This window comes from Carassius auratus, unplaced genomic scaffold (genome assembly GCF_003368295.1).
Source record: "Carassius auratus strain Wakin unplaced genomic scaffold, ASM336829v1 scaf_tig00028729, whole genome shotgun sequence".
In the NCBI taxonomy this organism is placed as follows: Eukaryota; Metazoa; Chordata; class Actinopteri; order Cypriniformes; family Cyprinidae; genus Carassius; species Carassius auratus.
Genome location: NW_020525716.1, coordinates 947 through 21,854, shown reverse-complemented (window position 1 = coordinate 21,854; position 20,908 = coordinate 947). Strand labels below are relative to the sequence as shown.

The following is a 20,908-nucleotide window of genomic DNA, read 5'->3' as shown; positions in this document are numbered from 1 at the left end:
ACAATGAACGATAACTTTACATTTTGAATCTTTACTTACCACAATGTATTTAACTTTTTTCTCGCTGCTTTCACGCGGAGAAAATGGTGGCTTCTCATACTAGCATAGTCCAATGTTAACGTGATGTGCATGCTCTCTTTCACGTCCGCGTCCCTATAGCGGTCTCAACACTGCATTTGGGTTGAAAAAACAACCCAGCGTTTTTAGAGTGTAGGCTTGTTTGAGATAAGCACATGCTGTGTTGCTAATAAACATGATATACATGATATAAAATAAATATGATGAAAAAGACACTCAAAGTGCTTGCTATTTAATGCCAAATGAAAGGTGTATTTATAATCAACTTTTACTTTAATACAAACGTATATATTTTAGATTTTATAGAAATATGAGAACAATCACATATCTCACACAGAGATCACACTATCATAGTTTGGAAATATTCATGCATAATTTAAATACATAATCACATGAAATCAGATAATACATATATATATTTTAGAAGAGGACACAGCATACAGTTGTCTGAACCAATGAGCATTAAGCTGTGTCGTCAGTCAGTCGTTTCCCATCATGTTTTTGATCAATTGCAGTCGATGGAGCAAATGCACTCGACTGCACAATCCCCAACTTTTTTTAGGCTGGGCACAAGTCAGCATGACATTAGAGCAAGTCAGATGTATCATTTTTCTAACCGGCATGCATCTCGCAGTGATCGGTTCTGTACAGATTTTGCTCATCTCAAACAAGCCTTATCTGTTCCACTTAAAGAGGTTTGAACTGTCCATCTTGGCTGCGCTTATTTCACTCCTCCCCTCACTGCAGCCGCCTACTCTCCCCTAAATTTCAGGCAAGATGCATCTCAAACAAGCCTATTGTGCGATGATCACGCTATTTTGGTCTCAAGACGGTGTCTTTGAACCTCTCTTACTGTATGACACAAGACCACCGTTTAGGAGCCAAACAGTTTGCAGTTTAGGTGACTTTAGTTCTCTCTAGTTCATGAATTACAATCTCACCAGATATCTTGACAAAATATTTTGTTATTTAGCAATAATGCATGCTCTCCCCTCAGTGTGCGCATACAATACAGAAGTTTACTTCGTTACCCAAAAAAGTAATATAATTACTGTAATCCGTTACTTTGTAACTCGTTACCCCCAACACTGATTCTGCAATAGGAACCCATGTTCTAAAACTATACACTTCTGTTTTATCCTTTCACGGACTTGTGATAGGTCTATCATTATGGTAAATTAATAATTCTATAAGATATATAATAGTTTATCCCATTCTGTCTGCCTTAAATCATCCTTTTTGTATTTTTGAGGCAAACAATCAGGTCTGAAAGACATGTTCACACCTGGAGGGCATTGCACTAGATTCAATACACCGATAAAAAACTCCATCTGGTCTGCGCTGACGACGATCAACACAAAGAGATTGTGTGAGGGAAGGGTTTTTCCCATCATTACTGAAATTACATCCTACAAAGAGCAGCTGTCGGATGACTCAATGGAACATTTCATAGGAGGAGGGTTCAGTGGTGAGAAGACATGACAAAAGGGATATTTAGAAACTTCATCCCTGCTGGAAAAACAAAACAAAACTGCAAGTATGCAAGTAAAAAACTGTTTTACGTATGTTTTTACGCTGGACTGCTGGTTTAAACTGGTCCTTTGCTGGTTTATGCTGGTCCTTTGCCAGCACATGACCAGCATCAACCAGCATCCCAGCGTCAAAACATACCTAACCAGCATATGCTGTTTTATTTTTTCAGCAGAGATTATATATCAAATAAATCATGTGTTAGTTTGAACTAGTTTTGAGCAGGTTTAGTGAAACTGGAAAACTGCCTAAATTGTAATTATTTTCCAAACAATGTTCTTGTACATTTCATCTTACACTGTTTAATGTTCATCTTGATGTCCTTCTCTTCTCTTTAACTGTAGTGTAAGTCCAGCATCAAACATCCACAAATCAACCTCACACCTGCTCGTCATCTTTGAATCGTTCAGCACAGGAGACAGTGAATCATCATGAAGCATCTGCTCAAACACGAGGACTCCTGATGAAACACATGAGGTCTAGTTTAGGACAGACGTTTCCTAGAGACGTTCAGTTCATCATAAACTGAGTTTCACTGTGTTTTGTGTCGATAGTTCACAGTTGTCTCTGTTCTGTCCACATCCAGCGAGCCTAACTGTAAGGAAGAAACATTCAACTTCACAAACATGACTAAACCTCTGAGCTGACCGGAAGTAGATGAACAGACATTAATTCATTCCTGAAACTGTAAAGTAAATAAAGTAATATATAACGTAAAATCATGATCAGATAAAATGTTTACTGACCTCTGACTGATCTTTCTTCTGAAGGCAGTAGATGATATTTGTGTATTCAGACATGTTTTGCTGTTCTCTCATTGTCAGATCTACAAACACAGCCACATGAAGATATGATATTCAGTTTGTTATATAGATTTCTGCCATCTAGTGGAATATGATGCTGTGACAATGAATAATAACTCTGGAGATACACTGCTAAAAATTATTTCATTAGTATTTTTGTCTTGATTTTTAGCATAAATATCTAAACATTCTTTAATGAAGGTGCAAGCAAAATTACTTGAGATACTATGTCTTGTTTTCTGAAAAAAAAAAGAATAAAATTTAGTTATTTTATTGCTTAAAAAATAAAAATAAATAAATAAATAATAATAAATTGCCAGAGGGGTAAGAAAAATAATCTTCATTTAAAGGCAAAACAAGATTCTTGCCCCATTGTCAGATATTTTTCCTAGTTTTAAGAAAAATCAAACACAACTTTAATACATCAAAACAAGTTTTTATCTTAAGTAACTTCGCTTCTCAGGTAATGTTTAGATTGTTCTCAGGTAAATGTATTATTTAATATTTTTATATACAAACAGAGTATGTTAATATAATATTAACACAATGTATAAGTGGTACATTTACTTGGTCAGTTACTTGCCCTTTTGTTGTGATTGACACAGTTTCCTGCAGCTCATGATTATAACAGCAGACATGAACACCAACAGCCACACACTGACGATTATCATCAGATTCAAATATGAACGCTGGCTCTGATCTGTAATGAACAGAAGAGAAAAACTTTAAATGAAAATGTTGTCATCAATCACTTACCCCTATGCCCCTTGTTCGTCTTCGGAAGCAAATTTAAGATATTTTGGATGAGAACCGGGAGGCCATCTGCCATCAGTGGTTCAACCGCAACATTATGAAGCGACAAGAATACACAGTTGCATATTCATATTCTCCAAAAATGGTGCTACGTTTATGTGGAGAGAAACAGGAGAGGAATCGTTGAATAAAGGCATTTTTGTTTTCTTCATGTAGAAAAAGTATTCTTGTCGGTTCATAATGTTGTGGTTGAACCACTGATGGCAGATGGACTATATTGACAGTAGGTGCGTTTACAAGGACACTTTTTGCTTCCATCGGAATTGAATTCATTCTGATTGATGAATCCGAACATAGTGTTTACATGCGTGTTTATATGTCACAGGCCTCTGATCGGATTTACTCTTTTGACATGCGCACACTCCATGAATATACAGAGTCTCCCGCTGCTGTCGCTGTCACGCTGTCTAGTCTCTGTTTCCCTGGGTGTCCATTAGTGAGCTCACTTCTCCTTAGGCACTTCACCATAGGCACTATAATTCCTCTAAACTGGTCCTGTCTTCACAGTAATTGCACTCTAGTTAATCGCACAGGTGCAGACGATCTATTGTCATTAGTCTCCCTATAAATACCTGTCTTTCCCTGTTGTTTGTATGGAGTCCTTACCCTTTGTGTTACAGGCGTTCTCGTCTCCCGAGATTTACCATTGCCTTCTCCTTCTCCGAGTTCCCGTTCCTTTCCTTCCTGTTCCCTCTTTTGTTTTGTTTGTTTTCTTGGACTGTTTATTTGGATTACCCTTTATCGATTAATAAATCTTACCTGCATTTGGATCTCTCCCTCTCCCTGTGTCTCTCTGGTGCACGATCGTTACAGTCGCATACTGTTTTAAAAAGCACACATGAAATGTATTTACTTCAACCATCACATGAACTGTTGTGCTGCTTAACGTTACTTTAAAAAAAAAGGGTGTAAAAGTGCCCCTTCCCGCACTCAAAACTAGTCGTCTGTTGATGAGAGTCTTAAACGAGGACTGATGGACCGTGGTCCTGTTCCACTTCACATACGCTGAGTGAAAGAGGAAATTTATAATGACAGCCCACTTATTTATTACACTTTATTCCGCGCGTCATACGTCATTACGTTATTTCTGCGTCACTGCACATGCGCAGTACTTTCCATTTTCGATTTTCAATCCAATCAAGTGTTTACTTTCCGAGTATCCTCCCCTCGCTCGGAATACAAAAGGGATTATCCACCCCTTACAATCCGATCAAAATTTTAGTCGGATCTGGCCAATTCAATCCGACTGACATGTTTACACAATTAGACACTGATGAACGTTTAGATGATGATGATGATGATGAACAGTTTGAAGTGTCTCTGCTGATGACAGGAGAGGGAAGAGGAGCTGGAAAACATGAAAGACCATGTATGTGTTATAATCAACAAACTATGATAAAATTAACATGACAGATGTTTTCTTGCAAAGATAATCAAAAAGAAACCAGCATTTTAAAGGCTGAGAAAGAAATGAATGCTTTTACATCTTTGTACATCTAATTTACAGCATTTGTGAGTTTAGACTATTATAAAAAATATTTAATTCTAGCATTAGTGGCAGTAGAGTTTACTCACCGTACACAGTAAGACTGAAGCTCTTCAGTGAGTTGTTTCCACTGATGACGGTCAGTTTATAAAGTCCAGAGTGTTCAGATCTGATGTTTCTGATGGTCAGAGATCCAGTTTGATTGTCCATCTGGAGTTTGTATCTGAATCTCTCATCATTACTGACAAAAATAAAGTTTATTTGGTCTCTTTTAATGATTTCAGCTATTCGAGTGTTTTGAGGTCCAAACGTCCACATAATCATGTAATCTCTCTGTATTTTAACATCAGTGTTTAGAGAGACAGAATCTCCTTCAGTCACTGACACTGACTTCACTTCATCTGTTTTAACACCAAACACACCTGAAACAAAGTTATTGTTTTCAGAAAAATTTAAGATAAATTAATAGTATGAAATAAACTGAACTAACCATGTCACATTTATCTAAATTCAGTAAAAGCAAAATTAAAATGGAAACACTTACACTTTGTGACAAACACCAGTAGACAGAAAACAGCAGGATTTGAGCTCATCTTCTTTAAAATGTGTCCAACATTGTACAAGAACAACAGAGATTCAATAAATAATCAAACTATGTTTTCTTCAGATGACTTGATGAGTCCTAAATTCATGAACACACTGTTCACAAATACAGCGTTTGAGTCCAGACCTCATAAACTAAAAGAAGCAGACCACAACAGATCTCAGTCAAACTCTCAAACTGAGCTTCTAGTGAATCAGAGAGAATGAAGAGCCTCAAACAAACTGATAACAGTTTCCTAAACTGTTTCACGAGCCGGAGACTATACACATCTTCTGACTTTTGTTTTCAGAGGTTTTATTTTTCTTACTACAAAAGTAGCCTACATTATAATATTTCAATATTTCTTAATCTCTCACTAAATGCTTCCTCATATCTCACTTACAAACCACATCCTGTTAAAACCAACAGACTGCTAACAACGTCAACAGAGAAACAGTCCAATCACACGACTCAAAATGATGTCTGATAAAATTGATTAAAATGTTATGTATTAGAAAGAAAGGAAACATGAGTCAGTACAGAGGGCATGTTTAAGTGTGTTTATTTTTCAGGTAATACAAACCACTTCTACAGCCACTGAAATGAAGGACAGAAAACTAAGGACAAAAACTGCTAGTATGCTTTTGGCACAAATAATAAAACCTATTCCTGTCAAACAGTTTCAGTGAATATTGTCAATACTCAATACTTTCAAGAAGTAAAAATCAAGATCAACCCTGTTTAACTTCAGTGGGTGACCGGTCTCAGTCCATTTCTTACTGAACACTACTAAGATTAAAACTTGTTTGCAGTTGCTTGATAATTATTATGCTACAATGTTTAAAGCAGTGTGTAAATTCATACACCAGTTTACACCAAATATATGACACATCAGTAATCAAAACAATCGAGGGATTTCCATCTTTAGCTGAATGTACTGTCACTGGTAGGTAGCAATAAATAAAATGACATTTTAATGACGTTTTAATGATATCAGCTTTAGCATAGTTGTTTTTTAGCTGGGTTTTTGAATTGCCTTCTTCAGAATACACAGATAATCCAGTTCGTAATGCTGTCAGTAGATATTGATATGCATTTTGTCACACACATTGTGTACCTGTTATTATCTACCAGCAGGGGCCGACTTGATCATGTTACATGTAAAACCCACAAATATTCAGCAGAGAGAGCAGAGATGTCCAAACTCTGTCCTGCAGGGCTGGTGTCCTGCAGAGTTTAACTCCATCTTGCCTCAACACACCTGCCTTGAAGTTTCTAGCATAGTAAGAGCTTGATTAGCTGCTTCAGTGGTGTCTATTTGGGGTTAGAGCTTTTTGGGGCCTTCCAAGACCGAAATTTGGCACTCCTCAATGATTACATGTATCTAAAAACACTGTCTGCATTTGTACTCATTATGTAGCTCATGCTGGTGTTCTTTTTCTAATCCTTCTTTTGATCTATTTTGTCTTGTTTCCATGACTCATAATCAGAGCTATGATAGCAATCATGTGGATGGGTGTAAAAATAATAATGAACACAAACCACCAAGAATCAAGTCTAGACAAGATGTGCAGCTGCAGACATGACTGAGCTCAGAAATGTATGGAGCATCTCATGAATTTGTCTGTTGTGGATACTTTAGACTTCTGGTCTTTCTTTCTTACTAAAGACCACATTTTTTTCATGAAGTAATTGCATGATGAAATACACTCATTTGTAGTAAACAATACCACAACCAGTAGATTTGCAGTTCAACTTTGAGACTTGAAGCTTTGTTACATACTGATATATGCTCCAACATGCTCTGGCCTGTAATAAGATGAGCTTTATAATAAAACAGTCTTAAAGATCATCATCTGAAAGACACCTCTGAATACTCTGATTGATTTTGTCCATTAGTCTCCTGTATGAAAACAGACACGCATCAGGAAGAGAAAAACATTGCTGTTACTACATATGCATAAGTATAAAACATTCCATACATAGAGGAAAGGAATACCGTGAGAAGACCAAATCCCACAAAAAAGGGAATGAAAAGCTTCAAGATCATGTAAGTACATGCACAGAGTCACAGAAGAACTGAAGCCAGAATTCACAGCCAAAGCACATTAAATTAAGCAGATCATGAGTGTGATCATAAAAATAATAATAATAATTAGAATATCATGGAAAAGGTCTTTATTTTTTATTTTATTCTAATTCTGATGGTTATGAAATAAAGATAAAAAATTCAGTATCTCTATTTTTTCTATATTTTCTCAAAGATCAATCAAAAAAAGAGTTACAAAACCGAAATGTTCAAGATCTCCAAAGAAGGTTTAATTATGCACTCAATACTTGATTGTGGCTCCTTTTGGTCAAATTACTGCTTTAATGCGGCGTGGCATGGAGGCGATCAGCCTGTGGCATTGCTGAGGTGTTATTGAAGACCAGGTTTCCTTCAGCTCCTCTGTGTTGTTTGTCAGATGTTACTTATCTTCCTTATCAGAATACCCCATTCTCTGTGAGGTTCAGGTCAGGTGAGTTGGCTGGCCAATCAAGCACAGTAGTATCATGGTCAGCAAACCACTTGTAAGTGTAAGTGAGTGTGGTGAGTCTTGATGAGCTGACTCCGGCTTAAGTCCACTCCTTGTAAAGATATCCCAAGTTCTTGAATTGGCTTTTCCTGACAATCTTTCCAAGGCTGTGGTCATCCCTGTTGCTAGTGCACCTTTTCCTCAGGGGCGTCGGACTGGGGGTAAAACTAATACTGATTACCATGGCCCCAAAGGAAGAGAGGGCCCTTGAAAAGTCTGGAATATATATTTTCAGGGGGGAGGCGGGGGGGCATTAGGACTGCCTATGCATAGGGCCCCGGGATCTTGTGCAGCGCCCCTGCTTTTCCTACGACACTTTTTCCATCCAGTCAACTTTCTATGAATATATTTTGATATAGCACTCTGTGAACAGCCGGCCCTTTCAGCAATGACATTCTGAGGGTGTTGATGATCGTCTTCTGGACAATTGTCAAGTCAGTAGTCTTTCCCATAATTGTGGTTGCATGTTCTAAACTAGCCCAAGAGGTGCCCAGTATTTATACTCAAAATTAATCAAACTAACCAAGCTCAAAATGAAATATTAAATTTTTTTGAGATACTGATTTTTTTTTTCCTAAGCTGTAAGTCATAACCATCAGAATAATAATAATAAAAAAAAAAAACTCTTGAAATGTTTCAGTTTGTGTGCAATGAATTTTAATTCTTAATGTTTTTATTAAATTGCAAAAAAAAAAAAAAATAACTTTTCAATGATATTCTAATTTTTTTTAGATGCACCTGTATTTGTATAAAAGTGCAGAGAACAACAAACACATCTTACCGAATTTTGAGCTCTGTTTATAGTAAATGTTGGATCAGTATACTCCACCTCTTCCACAGTAGTCCGAGCTGTTTAGTAAAATTACATTTAAAACATAGAAAATAAAAAAATAAAAAATAAAAAAATTCTGTTGAATATATAGGTAATACTTGCTTTCTTGTACAGCTTTTTTGTGGCTCCTGTGGCGACAGAATATCCACACAGCTAAAACTGAGATCGCTAACAGGAGCAGAAATACAGCAGCAATTATACCTTTGAAAGGCACACGAGGACCATCTGCAATGGATAAGGCAAAATCAGTAATTACTGTAAATTAATCTCACCAGACCTCAATCAAGATGAAATACCAGCAGATCTAATTAGGGTAAATATTATAAAAAGATGCACCTAAAAGTTGATATTTGAAGTTGATGATTATATTTACATTTACATTTTACATTTAATCATTTAGCAGACGCTTTCTTCCAAAGCGACTTACAAATGAGAACAATAGAAGCAGTCAGATCAACAAGAGAACAACAACAGTATATAAGTGCCATGACAAGTCTCAGTTAGTCTAGTATAGAACGCATAGCCTTTTTTTTTAATATATAAATGAAAAGACAAGAAAAGGAAAAAGTGCTAGTATAAGTTGGTTAAGTGGATGCAAAAAAGATGAGTCTTTAGATGTTTCTTGAAAATGAGTAAAGACTCAGCTGTACGAATTGAGATTGGGAGGTCATTACACCAGCTGGCCACAGTCCAGGAAAAGGTCCGTGAGAGTGATTTTGAACTTCTTTGGGATGGTACCACAAGGCGTCGTTCACTTGTAGAGAAGCAAACTTCTGGAGGGCACATAAGATTTAACCAGTGGGTTTAGGTATGTTGGTATTTAGGTTTAGGTAAGACGTATTATCTACGTCTTGTAGGCAAGCATCAGTACCTTGAATCTAATGCGAGTGGCTACTGGTAGCCAGTGTAACCTGATGAGGAGAGGAGTAACATAAGCTTTTTTTGGCTCATTGAAGACAACCCTCGCTGCTGCATTCTGGATCAATTGTAGAGGCTTGACAGTACATGCAGGAAGGCCCGCCAGGAGAGCATTACAATAGTCCAGTCTGGAGAGAACAAGAGCTTGGACAAGAAGTTGGGTGGCTTGCTCTGATAGGAAGGGTCTAATCTTCCTAATGTTGTATAAGGAAAACCTGCAGGAGCGGGTCATTGTAGCAATGTGGTCTGTGAAGCTTAACTGATGATTCATCACCACTCCTAGGTTTCTGGCCGTCCTCGAAGGAGTAATGGTTGATGAACCCAGCTGAATAGAGAAGTTGTGATGAAGCAATGGGTTAGCTGGATTCACCAGGAGTTCTGTCTTCGTAAGGTTAAGCTGAAGGTGATGGTCATTCATCCAGCTAGAAATTTCACTCAGACAGGCTGAAATGCGAGCAGCTAGCGTCGGGTCATCTGGCTGGAATGAGAAGTAGAGTTGGGTGTCATCAGCGTAGCAGTGATAAGAAAAGCCATGCTTCTGAATGACAGATCCTAATGATGTCATGTAGATGGAGAAGAGAAGTGGTCCAAGTACTGAGCCTTGAGGAACCCCAGTAGCAAGGTGTTGTGACTTAGAAACATCACCCCTCCAAGACACACTGAAGGATCTGTCAGAGAGGTAGGACTTAACCCACAGGAGTGCAGTTCCAGAGATGCCCATCTTTCTGAGGGTGGACAGGAGAATCTGGTGATTAACAGTGTCAAAAGCAGCAGACAGGTCCAGTAAGATGAGTACTGAGGATTTTAAAGCTGCTCTTGCTAGTCGCAGGGTTTCAGTAACCGAGAGCAGAGCAGTCTCAGTTGAGTGGCCCCTTTTGAAGCCAGATTGGTTGCTGTCCAGGAGGTTGTTCTGTACAAGGAACATAGAAAGCTGGTTGAACACAGCTCACTCAAGTGTCTTTGCAATGAATGGAAGAAGGGATACCGGTCTGTAGTTTTCAAGAAGCGCTGGATTTAGAGATGGTATCTTGAGCAGTGGGCTTACCCGAGCCTGCTTGAATGCTGAGGGAAATGTTCCAGAGTGAAGAGAGGAGATAATGTGAGTAAGCGAAGGTATGACTGAAGAAGAGATCGCTTAAAGAAGGTGAGTGGGGATCGGATCAAGTGGACAAGTAGTAGGAAGATTGGACAGGAGAAGTTTGGAGACGTCCATCTCTGAGAGTGGGGAGAAGGAGGAGAAAGAGTGTGCGTCGGTCATTGTGAAGTTGTCCTCAGTCTGCGGTGAGGAGAATTGGTCACTGATGGATCTTGTCTTATTTGTGAAGAAAACTGCAAAGTCGCCCACTGTAAGAGTTGATGGAGGAGGTGGTGGCGGTGGATTAATGATTTCCTCTCTCCAGCCCTGAGTTTAGAGTGATGTTCATGGAGCACCTCGGACAGCCACGGGGCAGATGGGGCGGTGCGTGCTGGTCTAGACAACAGTGGGCAAAAGTTGTCCAAGCAAGATGTTAAAGTGGAGCAAAGAGTGTCCGCAGCGCTGTTCATGTCCAGAGCTGAAAACTGAGAGAGTGCAGGAAGTGAGGATGAAACCACAGAAGATAGGCGAGATGGAGAGAGTGAGCGTAGGTTCCGTCGAAAGGTGACCTGCGTTGGAGTGTGAGGCACATCAGGAATAAGTGCTAGGTTAGCAGTAATGAGGAAGTGGTCTGAGGTGTGCAGTTGAGCAACTGAAGAGTTGTCCACAGAGCAACAGCGCATGTAGATGAGGTCCAGTTGGTTGTCTGATTTGTGAGTCGCTGTAGTAGACACTAGCTTGAGATCAAATGAGGTGAGCAGAGTTTTGAAGTCAGCAGCCTGGGGTTTTATCTAGGTGGATGTTGAAGTCACCAAGCAGTACCAGAGGAGTACCATCTTCAGGAAAGTTTGATAGCAGCACATCCAACTCCTCTAAGAAGTTTCCCAATTGACCTGGGGGACGATAAATGACCACAAAGTGGATTTTAACAGGGTGGGGTACAGTAATGGCATGTGATTCGAATGAACCGTTACCTGTAAGTGATGGCTGAAGATCAAATTTCTATTATTTGATATAAGGAGAACCGTGCCTCCACCCCTCCCAGTGGTACGAGGAGTGTGGGAACAAGTGAAATTAGTGGAGAGGGCTGCAGGGGTGGCAGTATCTTCAGGTTTGATCCAAGTCTCAGTCAGTGCCATGAGGTTGAGACCGGAATGAGTAGCAATAGATTGAAGTTGAAGTTATATTAATCTATCAAATATTTACGTAATGTATATTTTTATTTCCTGTATTACATATTTTTTTTTCAATTTACATTTTATCGTTTTTTTTTTTATTATTTATAGATAAATAGTATAGATCATAACAGTAATTAATGTGCTAAGATAAAGCACAGACACAAATATGTGACAATGTGAGTTCATTTATAAATCATTTAGAGATAAACAATAGTTTAGTGGAAAAACCCCCAGTGCTGACGTACCTGAACACGTCTGGCAGAGATCAGTGTTGTTGAGATGTTTAGTCTGGTTAGTGAATGAATAAGCCACAACACAGCTGTACGAATCATCCAGACACTCAAGCTCCAGAGGTAGAGAGAGACTGATGCTGAGATCAGACACACTGATGCTGGACAATAAACTGTTTCCTTTGTACCGGGAGAGAGTCACAGCACTCACATTCACAGCTGAACACAGCAGTGAACAATTAGACACTGAAGATCTTCCAGACACTGATGGGTTTTGAGGAGAATCACTGATGACTGGAACAGTCAGTAGAGCTACAAAACATGAAGAAAAGATAAATATTTTTAAAACAAACAATTATTGAAAGAGATGTGTGTAAATATACTCAGTCATAGATCTAAAAATAATTTATCTCCAGACGGCCCAGTTTAATCTTTTTGAGATTTATTTTGGCATTTTTGCCTTTATTATAACAGAAGAGCAGAAAGGAAATGGAGCAGGAGTGAGAGAGAGAGGGATCAGGAAAGGTCCTCAAGCCGGGATTCAAACTCGGGACCTAAGGCTATCAGTGCAGACCAGATTAAAATATAATAAAAAATGCCTTTCAATATGATCTCTTCAGTTTACTCACCATAGACATCAATACTGAAGCTCTTGTGTTTGACATCTCCTCTGATGATCTGTAGTTTATAAAGTCCAGAGTGTAATTTGTTGATGTTTGTGATGGTCAGAGATCCTGTCTGCTCATCTATCTTTAGTCTGTCTCTGAATCTCTCATTATTCTCTTTATTATCATACACAGAGACAATCTGTTTATAGATTTCAGCGATACGAGTCTCTGAACTATTAATTCTAAATGTCCACAGTATCAGATCATCTCTCTGTATTTCAGTAACATTAGTGTGTAGAATAACAGAATCTCCCTCCATCAATGATATCTCTGTTTCAGTTGAATAAACATCAGACACACCTGAAATAAAACAGACAACAACAAAAAAAATCACAGATTTTCATCTTAACTTTCAAAGTTTATTTGGAAAAAAGACAAAATAAATCACCACTATAATATTTTTCATTTAAGCATTTTAAGTACACTCTCAGAAAATAAAGTACATAATTGTACCTTTAGGGGTACAATGGCTTGTCACTGGGGCTGGGGCATAATCGTTGACTATAATGATGGAGCCTAGAGAATATCACTGAAATTCAAGATATGGGGCAAAATGCGAGTGTTTGAAATTTTGGCTCATATTTACATCACATAGTGAAGAAATATCACACGAGCTGTAGGCTAAGTGCAATATGTGATACTCATCTTACAACAGTTCATTAAGAAGTTAATATTGTGTTATTTTTGACACAATGTTGTTGGTTTTGCTCAATTTTGCCAACCAAAAGATAAAGACAAATCAGAACTGATCATCCCTGAGCAATCTACAGCGCCATATCATTTCTTAATCCACTTCTGAACGAATTTGGTGAACCATTTGGCGCGTTTGCTTTGAAGCGGCGCTGCACAGAGCGATCGGTGTATGACATCAACGAGAACGATTCAAAAGCACAATGAGTCTCTGCTCTCTCTAAGCTCTTGCGGTTCTCTGATGTCACACACCGATCGGTCTGATGGTGATGATCCGCTTCAAGTCGAACAAGCCTAATGATTCAATGAACCAATCATAAAGAACCATTTACTTCACTCCTGAATGAATCTGCCATTTGAACGAATCAAATGAACGAATAAATGACTCAATGACTTAATCATTAAAACATTTACCACCACCTACTGGCAGTTTTAGTTTATTATTTAGAGTATCATTTCATTAAAGAAATAATTTCATATTTTCATAGTAATAATAATAAAATTAAGAAAATAAATTATTAACCCTTTGAAGTCGATTAACGCATATATGCGTTTTGAGTCATTTTCTCCTGATAACCCCGAAAAGAACTTAAATTACATTCTCAGTTTTAATCGTACAGATAAGAGCAATACATCAATCGAATCTGTAAAGGGTCTACTTTTTTTTGGATACAAACATAATAACAAAACACCTTTGTGCACTTATAAAATAAAGATAACAAACAAGGTGCGTTGTCTGCAGCCTTTGTGTGCGCTGATCTTCATTTACAAACACGTCATTAAAATGAACTGTAACTCCGTGAATACTCAACGAAGAGATATGAGAGAGATATCCATAGAAAGCCTGAAATGTCTACTTTTAAACTAAACAGGTGCTGTCGAAAACAAATATTCTGAGATAAAGTAATCCATATGAAAACAACGCGATGTCTATTTTTCTTGTCTCCTTTCATTATATTTAATGTGACCACGCCCCCGCGCTTAACGCGCTATTCAGATTCAAACTGAAGCGTGCGGCTTGAATACGCCCACACAGAAGAAAAAGCAGCCAGACTGTTCTTCAAGTTTTTATTTTATTTTACTGTTTGCTTCGCGATGAGAGGAATAAGACATAAATCACTCCAAACAGATGTGATGTGGTTGAGGATTTGAGAAATGGATTTCCTCAGAAAAAAGAATGAAGCACTTTATTCAGCAGAGATCATAAACATGAGTAAGTCTCTTTTTATTTATTTATATACTTGTACTAGTTTTCACATAACGTGTAAACATTTTACTAGTTAGACTTTTTCCAAATACTTTTTCCAAACTATAATTCCTGACTAAATGTATAATCAAGTGAAACATTATGAAGTTTCAATAACAATATACAATACTATACCATTCAAAAGCTTGATGTAAATAATATAAATGTGACAAATAGAGATAACTCTAACAAATGTAAAAACAATGCATTTCTTTCAATTTATTCCCCCTAAAAAAACCTGAAAAATATTCTCAGCTCTTTTCAACATTAATAATAATAATAATAATGATGATGATGATAATAAATGGTTTTTTATTTATTTTTTTGGTAGAAAATAAGATTGTTAAAAGGATTTCTGAAGGATTGTGTGACTGGAGTAATGATGCCAAAACATTTGTTTGAAAGTCAGCTTTGATTGTTCCTAATAAACTGTTTAACTGCTCCCCCAAGTGGATATTAAATGATGTTGTGGGATAATGGAATATATTATTAATAAACTACAAACATAAAATGATATAGATTTATTTTATTCTCACATTCTTTCTTGTAAGTCCTCCCTCAGTGGCACAGCTGACTGAAAGGCTCATTATGCAGCTCATTATGCAGGCCTTTGTCTTCTCAGGTGTAAATCACAATGATATTCATGATAGTTGACGCCTACTCGCATATGACTTTTACCAACAAAAAGTGTCTTAGAAAATTTAAATCAATATATTGTTTTCTGTGAATGAGTAAACAAGATGATTTTCACATAATTTAGAAAGAAAAATTCTAGGCTACAAGCTCCAGTTCTCATCAATCCCGGGAACCAATGTTATGTATGTGTTTTATGGCCTTATTCAAGTGATTTAACATTTTTAGTTTTTCACTAACCATGCATAACATTTTTTTTCTCAAAAATACAATCATGTACATACATGCATTTCACATATTATTATAGCCCAGTTTGTGCTGATTACAGTGATATTAGACTTGACCCATTTAGATATTTAAAAGAAACTGAAAAAAGCACAAATATCAGGGCATGACAAAACTTCTCCAGGCCCCAAAAATACCCTTAGACTCCAGAGGGTTAAAGTTATAGTTTACCCAACCAATTCTGTCATAATTTACTCACATGGTCCAAAAGAGTATATGTAATAAATTTTATCAAACAAAATATTTCTTGCTGAATTTACTTTTTGTAATCTCTGTTTGATGTTTGCACAACAATGACTTTAAATGATCTTTCCAGATTAATATAAATGATCTTTCCAGCCCTAATATATATATATATATATATATATATATGTCACGGTTTTACGCTGCCTGAAGGAATACGGAGTCGAGGATAAACGGAATAAGGCTTTTAATATATCCAACACAGGGGATATCCAACATGGAGCACAGAGGTAGGCACACGTTAGTAGCAAATGAAGTCACAAGTGAGGAGACCCGACCAAACAGAACTGAAAGGTAAAGGCTTATGTACAGAGGATAATTGGGGAAACACAGGTGGATGGCATGACTAAATTAACAGGGACATGGAACACATGAGGAATAGAATAGACACACCTGGGAACTAATCAAACCAAACACGGAAAGACACAAACTGGGTCACGGGCAAAAACACACTAAATGAGTCCAGGTGTGACAGTACTCCCCCCTCCCGGTAGGTGCGTCCTCGCACCGTAGAAACAACAGGGGGAGGCGTGGGTGGGAACTTGGGAGGAGGTTCCGGTGGAGGACGGACTCCCAGGAGGGGGCCAGCAGACAGGGACCACAGAAGGAGGAGCCAGGGAGGAGACAGGAGCAGGAGGAGCCAGATGGTCCACCAGAGACCAGCCAGGACGGAGATCCAAGGTGGAGTCGACGGCGGGAGGAGCCATGGTGAAGGAAGGGTCGACGACACCAGGGGGCCGACAGGCGGAGACTGCACCGGTGGGTGAGGAGCCCAAGATGGAGCAGCACAGCCGCAGAGCCAGGGTGACGACGAGGATCCGGAGGGCCTAGGTGGAGCTGAAGGCTCAGGCGACCAAGGTGGAGGCGGGGTCCTGGCAGACCGCTGTGGAGCCGGAGCGACCGAGGATGGAGGTGGAACTGGAGGGAAGGAGGAGCCTGACAAAGCCGGAGGGATGGAGTGACGAGGTGGAACCAGAGGAGTGGAGTCCCGAGGCGGCGGATGGTCGACGACTGACCAAGGTGGAGCCGGAGGGACGAGGGAGCCCGGTGGAGCAGGTGGGATGACAGGCCACGGTGGAGACGAGGGAGCTAAGAGCCAAGGCGGAGCTGCTGGGTCGAAGGACCGAGGAGGAGTCCAGGGCTCGGAGGCTGGAGGCGGAGACAGGGCCTTAACGCGCCAAGGCGGAGCTGGAGACTGGCAGTCCAGCGGCGAACCATCGCGCCCCGATGGCGCGGACTGAGGGTGAGCTGCGGGACTGACTGGCACCAGCAGGGATGGCGAGGAACTGGCTGGTCTAGGAGGAGGAGAGAGGAGAAGGATGGGAGGAAGGACAGGAGGATCAGGACTGGACGGAACCAGCGAAAATGGAGCAGAGGAAATGACTGGAGGAGGTAGGAGTGGGAGACTGAGAGGGTATACAGGGGAATCAGGGCTAGACGGAACCAGCGGGGAAACAGGAAAATTGGGGATTACCTCCATAGACCAGTCCATCAGATCCAGAACTTGCTCCATATGATCTTCAGAGACTGCATACAGCTCACCCTCAGTCGCAGGAGTGTGGGCAGGGCTTTCCTCCACGCCCTCGATCTCCACGAGGACTCCCACGATGCACGGTGTTGCCGGCTCACACACCTGGTCAGTCGCGCTCTCGAGATCCGGCTCCCTGTCGGTGAATGACTCGGGCTCTGCGGCTGCGGTGGGCTCTGGCTCCGTGCGGCGTGATGGTGGCTGGCTGGTCTCTGGGTCGGGAGTGGGGCTGGCGAGATCCTCTATGGGGCAGATGGTGAAAGAAGAGCCATTTCTCGCCAGAGTCCACTCCACGAATGCGGCGAAATCCTCCCGAGGACCATCTTCGGACGACAACGCTCTGCATTTGGAGTTCAGGCTGGTGTTGTAGAAGGTGCAGAGCGCGTCGTCCGGGTAGCTGGTGGCATTAGCTAATAGAAGAAACTGTCTGGTATGGTCCTCGAGAGAATGTCCTTCCTGCTTCAGCAGGAGGATGAGGAATTCGGGACGATAGAGGGGATCCATAGAAACCAAGAAAAGAAAAGACTGTGAAAAAACGAAAGCAAAACGGAGGGAAAAACACACAGTTTTAAACTTTCTTTTTTAGGTCGGGTCTTCTGTCACGGTTTTACGCTGCCTGAAGGAATACGGAGTCGAGGATAAACGGAATAAGGCTTTTAATATATCCAACACAGGGGATATCCAACATGGAGCACAGAGGTAGGCACACGTTAGTAGCAAATGAAGTCACAAGTGAGGAGACCCGACCAAACAGAACTGAAAGGTAAAGGCTTATGTACAGAGGATAATTGGGGAAACACAGGTGGATGGCATGACTAAATTAACAGGGACATGGAACACATGAGGAATAGAATAGACACACCTGGAACTATTCAAACGAAACACGGAAAGACACAAACTGGGTCACGGGCAAAAACACACTAAATGAGTCCAGGTGTGACAATATATATATATATCACACACACATGCTGAATTAAAATCAATATTTAAAAAAATCAATATTATTAAATTCTTTTAATTTTCACATTTTACATTTCATTTTAAACACAATGTCTAACTGTGACATATAAACGATCATCAACTGAGTAAGTGTCATTTGGCTGAAAGTCCATTTCATCCCGACGTTGGTTACTTTTAAATTGAGATTTAAGCTGCCAATCAGGGCTAGCTTTTGATATTGTACCTTTAAAAAAAACGGTAAAAATATGTACCTTGCTTGGGAACATACAGTATATGTACCTTTCTGACCCTCCAATAATAAGCCCTATGCGGTACGTTAGTGTAGATTGTACCTTGGGGGAAAGAAATGGACTCCTACTGTACCCCTATTTCTGACAGTGTACATCAATGCTAAAAATACAGCAAAAGCGTCAAATTTCTGCCATTAGGACATACTTAATATTTAGAAATATCGGGGTAAGATTCCTCCCTTGGGCAAGATATTTTTCATTCTTTCTTTGGACAATAAAATAAGACTCTTGGGGTAGAAGGGACCCTTAGAGTTGACACAGAAGCCCCACTGAATGTGGGAGGTTTTTACTAGTGTTATTATTTTTAAATTTGGTATTAATTGTAATTAATGGGGTTATTACTCAATATTTCCATTAATTAGATGTACATTTCAGACATCTTCCTTTTGGATTTATAGTGTTGCTTTTATGACAAATCTTTTATGAGATATTGCCATTTAAATATGTAAATATTCATATACCTGTATGTCATAGAATAAATGAAACTTTCAGATGAATCTGGATGACAGCAAATTTGATTCAACTAAAAATGTAAGACAACTGAATTTTTATTTTTATTTATTTATTTTTACAGTGTATCTTCAACTATTTAAACATGCTATTGGTCATAGCATGTCAATTTTGCAGTATTGCAACAGTTTTTGGAATAATTTTATGATAAAAACACAGTTGTCTACTAGTCATCATGACTATATCTAACTGCAAAAAGGCAAAAATAAAACCCTAGCACCAACCCACCCAAGTTAAACAGCCCTTTAGGAGCTGTCTGAACAGCACTAAATATGCATGCAAGACTGAGAACAAGCCATTCAAAATATAGAACTTACCACTGAAAAGCAATAAGACCAATAAGACCATCTTCTTTAACACCTCAAACGCAACATTTTCACAACACCTGACTGATTTGTGTCTTGCCATGCCACATGCTACACGCTTCTTCTAGCTTCTTCTAGCACACCAGACCACAGGCAGTGATGTACATTTCGTCTAAGAGTGAGGGGCTTTGAAATGTGTACCTCCTCTCACTTGGTGTGCGTGTGCAAACTGTGTGCTGTGCACTCGCTAAGAGAAAACTATCACTTCATCCGATGTTTAAGTGAATAAAATAGCCAATAGCAAAGCATTTAGACCAAAGCACTCACTGTGAGGCAAGAGAAAGGAAGACTCAAATTGTTTCTAAACACATTTTTGCCCATTTTGCGTTTGTGTTGTTTTACAACTTTTTACAATTATTTTAAGTATAAAACATTATTTACAATATACAGCATGGTTTTTTAATCAGACTTTTTGGGGTGTTGGGATGTCTTGTCTCAGATGAGGAGCCAGTTAACCATGCCATGTACCAGCTGGTAAAAAAAGATTGACTAAAACTTTAAAACTGTATAAAAAAAAAGAACAACGCATCTCCACTTTCTCCCATACCTGGAAAAAATAAAAATGTCCAATGGATCACAAACACAAGTTCACAAGTTTCCACAGTTCTTCTGGATTGAGTCTCTCTCAGTTTGTTCTGTTTCTTCGTGCTATTCCAGACAGAATGATGATGGTGAGATCAAATCTCTGTGTGGAGCACTGGCTGATGTCAGACATTTGATATCAGTGGATTATTACAATTAATCTCATATTAATCACAAAAATAATGTTTGGAAAATTTTAAATGATATTTCCTACTGACAAATTATAGCAAAAAAAAAAAAAAAAATCTGATTTGTTGATTATTACCCATTTTAGTAGTTAAAAACCTATGTTGATCATTTTGTATACAGCTGATACTTATTGTATTTAAAGGGGAACATCTGAAGAACAAGCAATTGCTTAGGACATACCTGTTTAAATATTATTATTTTAATTTGTGTGTCTGGAACTCAGGAAGCATTAAATTGATCTTAATATGTTTTTAGATTTTGGATCCTTAGAAACTTTTCTTTTGGAATCTTCATTTTAAGGCCCTGAATGGTTTGAAATCCTATACAGATATTGAGATCCCAGTGCAGCTCCATGTCCAAATTGTTGTATCCTACCCATTTTCAACGGTCAAAAACCAAATTAGTTTTTGTGTTAATCTAGTCATCACTGTTGACTGTCAAATAGGCAAATAATACCAGTACCCCAGGATTTTAAAGAAAAAAAAGCACTATATTTTTGCAAAGTGACACACTTTTTTTTTTACCATTGAATTTTTACAACTTAACGATTTACTCCTGGAGCCATATTGAAATGCAAATATCTCTGGAACTGAACCATATTGGGCCCACAGCCAACA

At 39.0% G+C, this 20,908-nt stretch overlaps 1 protein-coding gene across 1 annotated transcript; it reads right to left on the bottom strand.

Annotated features, from left to right (window-relative positions):
* Positions 1-9,592: 9,592 nt before the first annotated feature.
* Positions 9,593-13,070, bottom strand: LOC113079613 (uncharacterized; the record flags this gene model as incomplete). The annotated part of the gene is made up of 3 exons (XM_026251856.1): positions 9,593-9,612; positions 12,118-12,414; positions 12,732-13,070. Coding segments are annotated over 3 exons (656 nt in total), but the record flags the coding sequence as incomplete, so codon positions are not given.
* Positions 13,071-20,908: the final 7,838 nt, after the last annotated feature.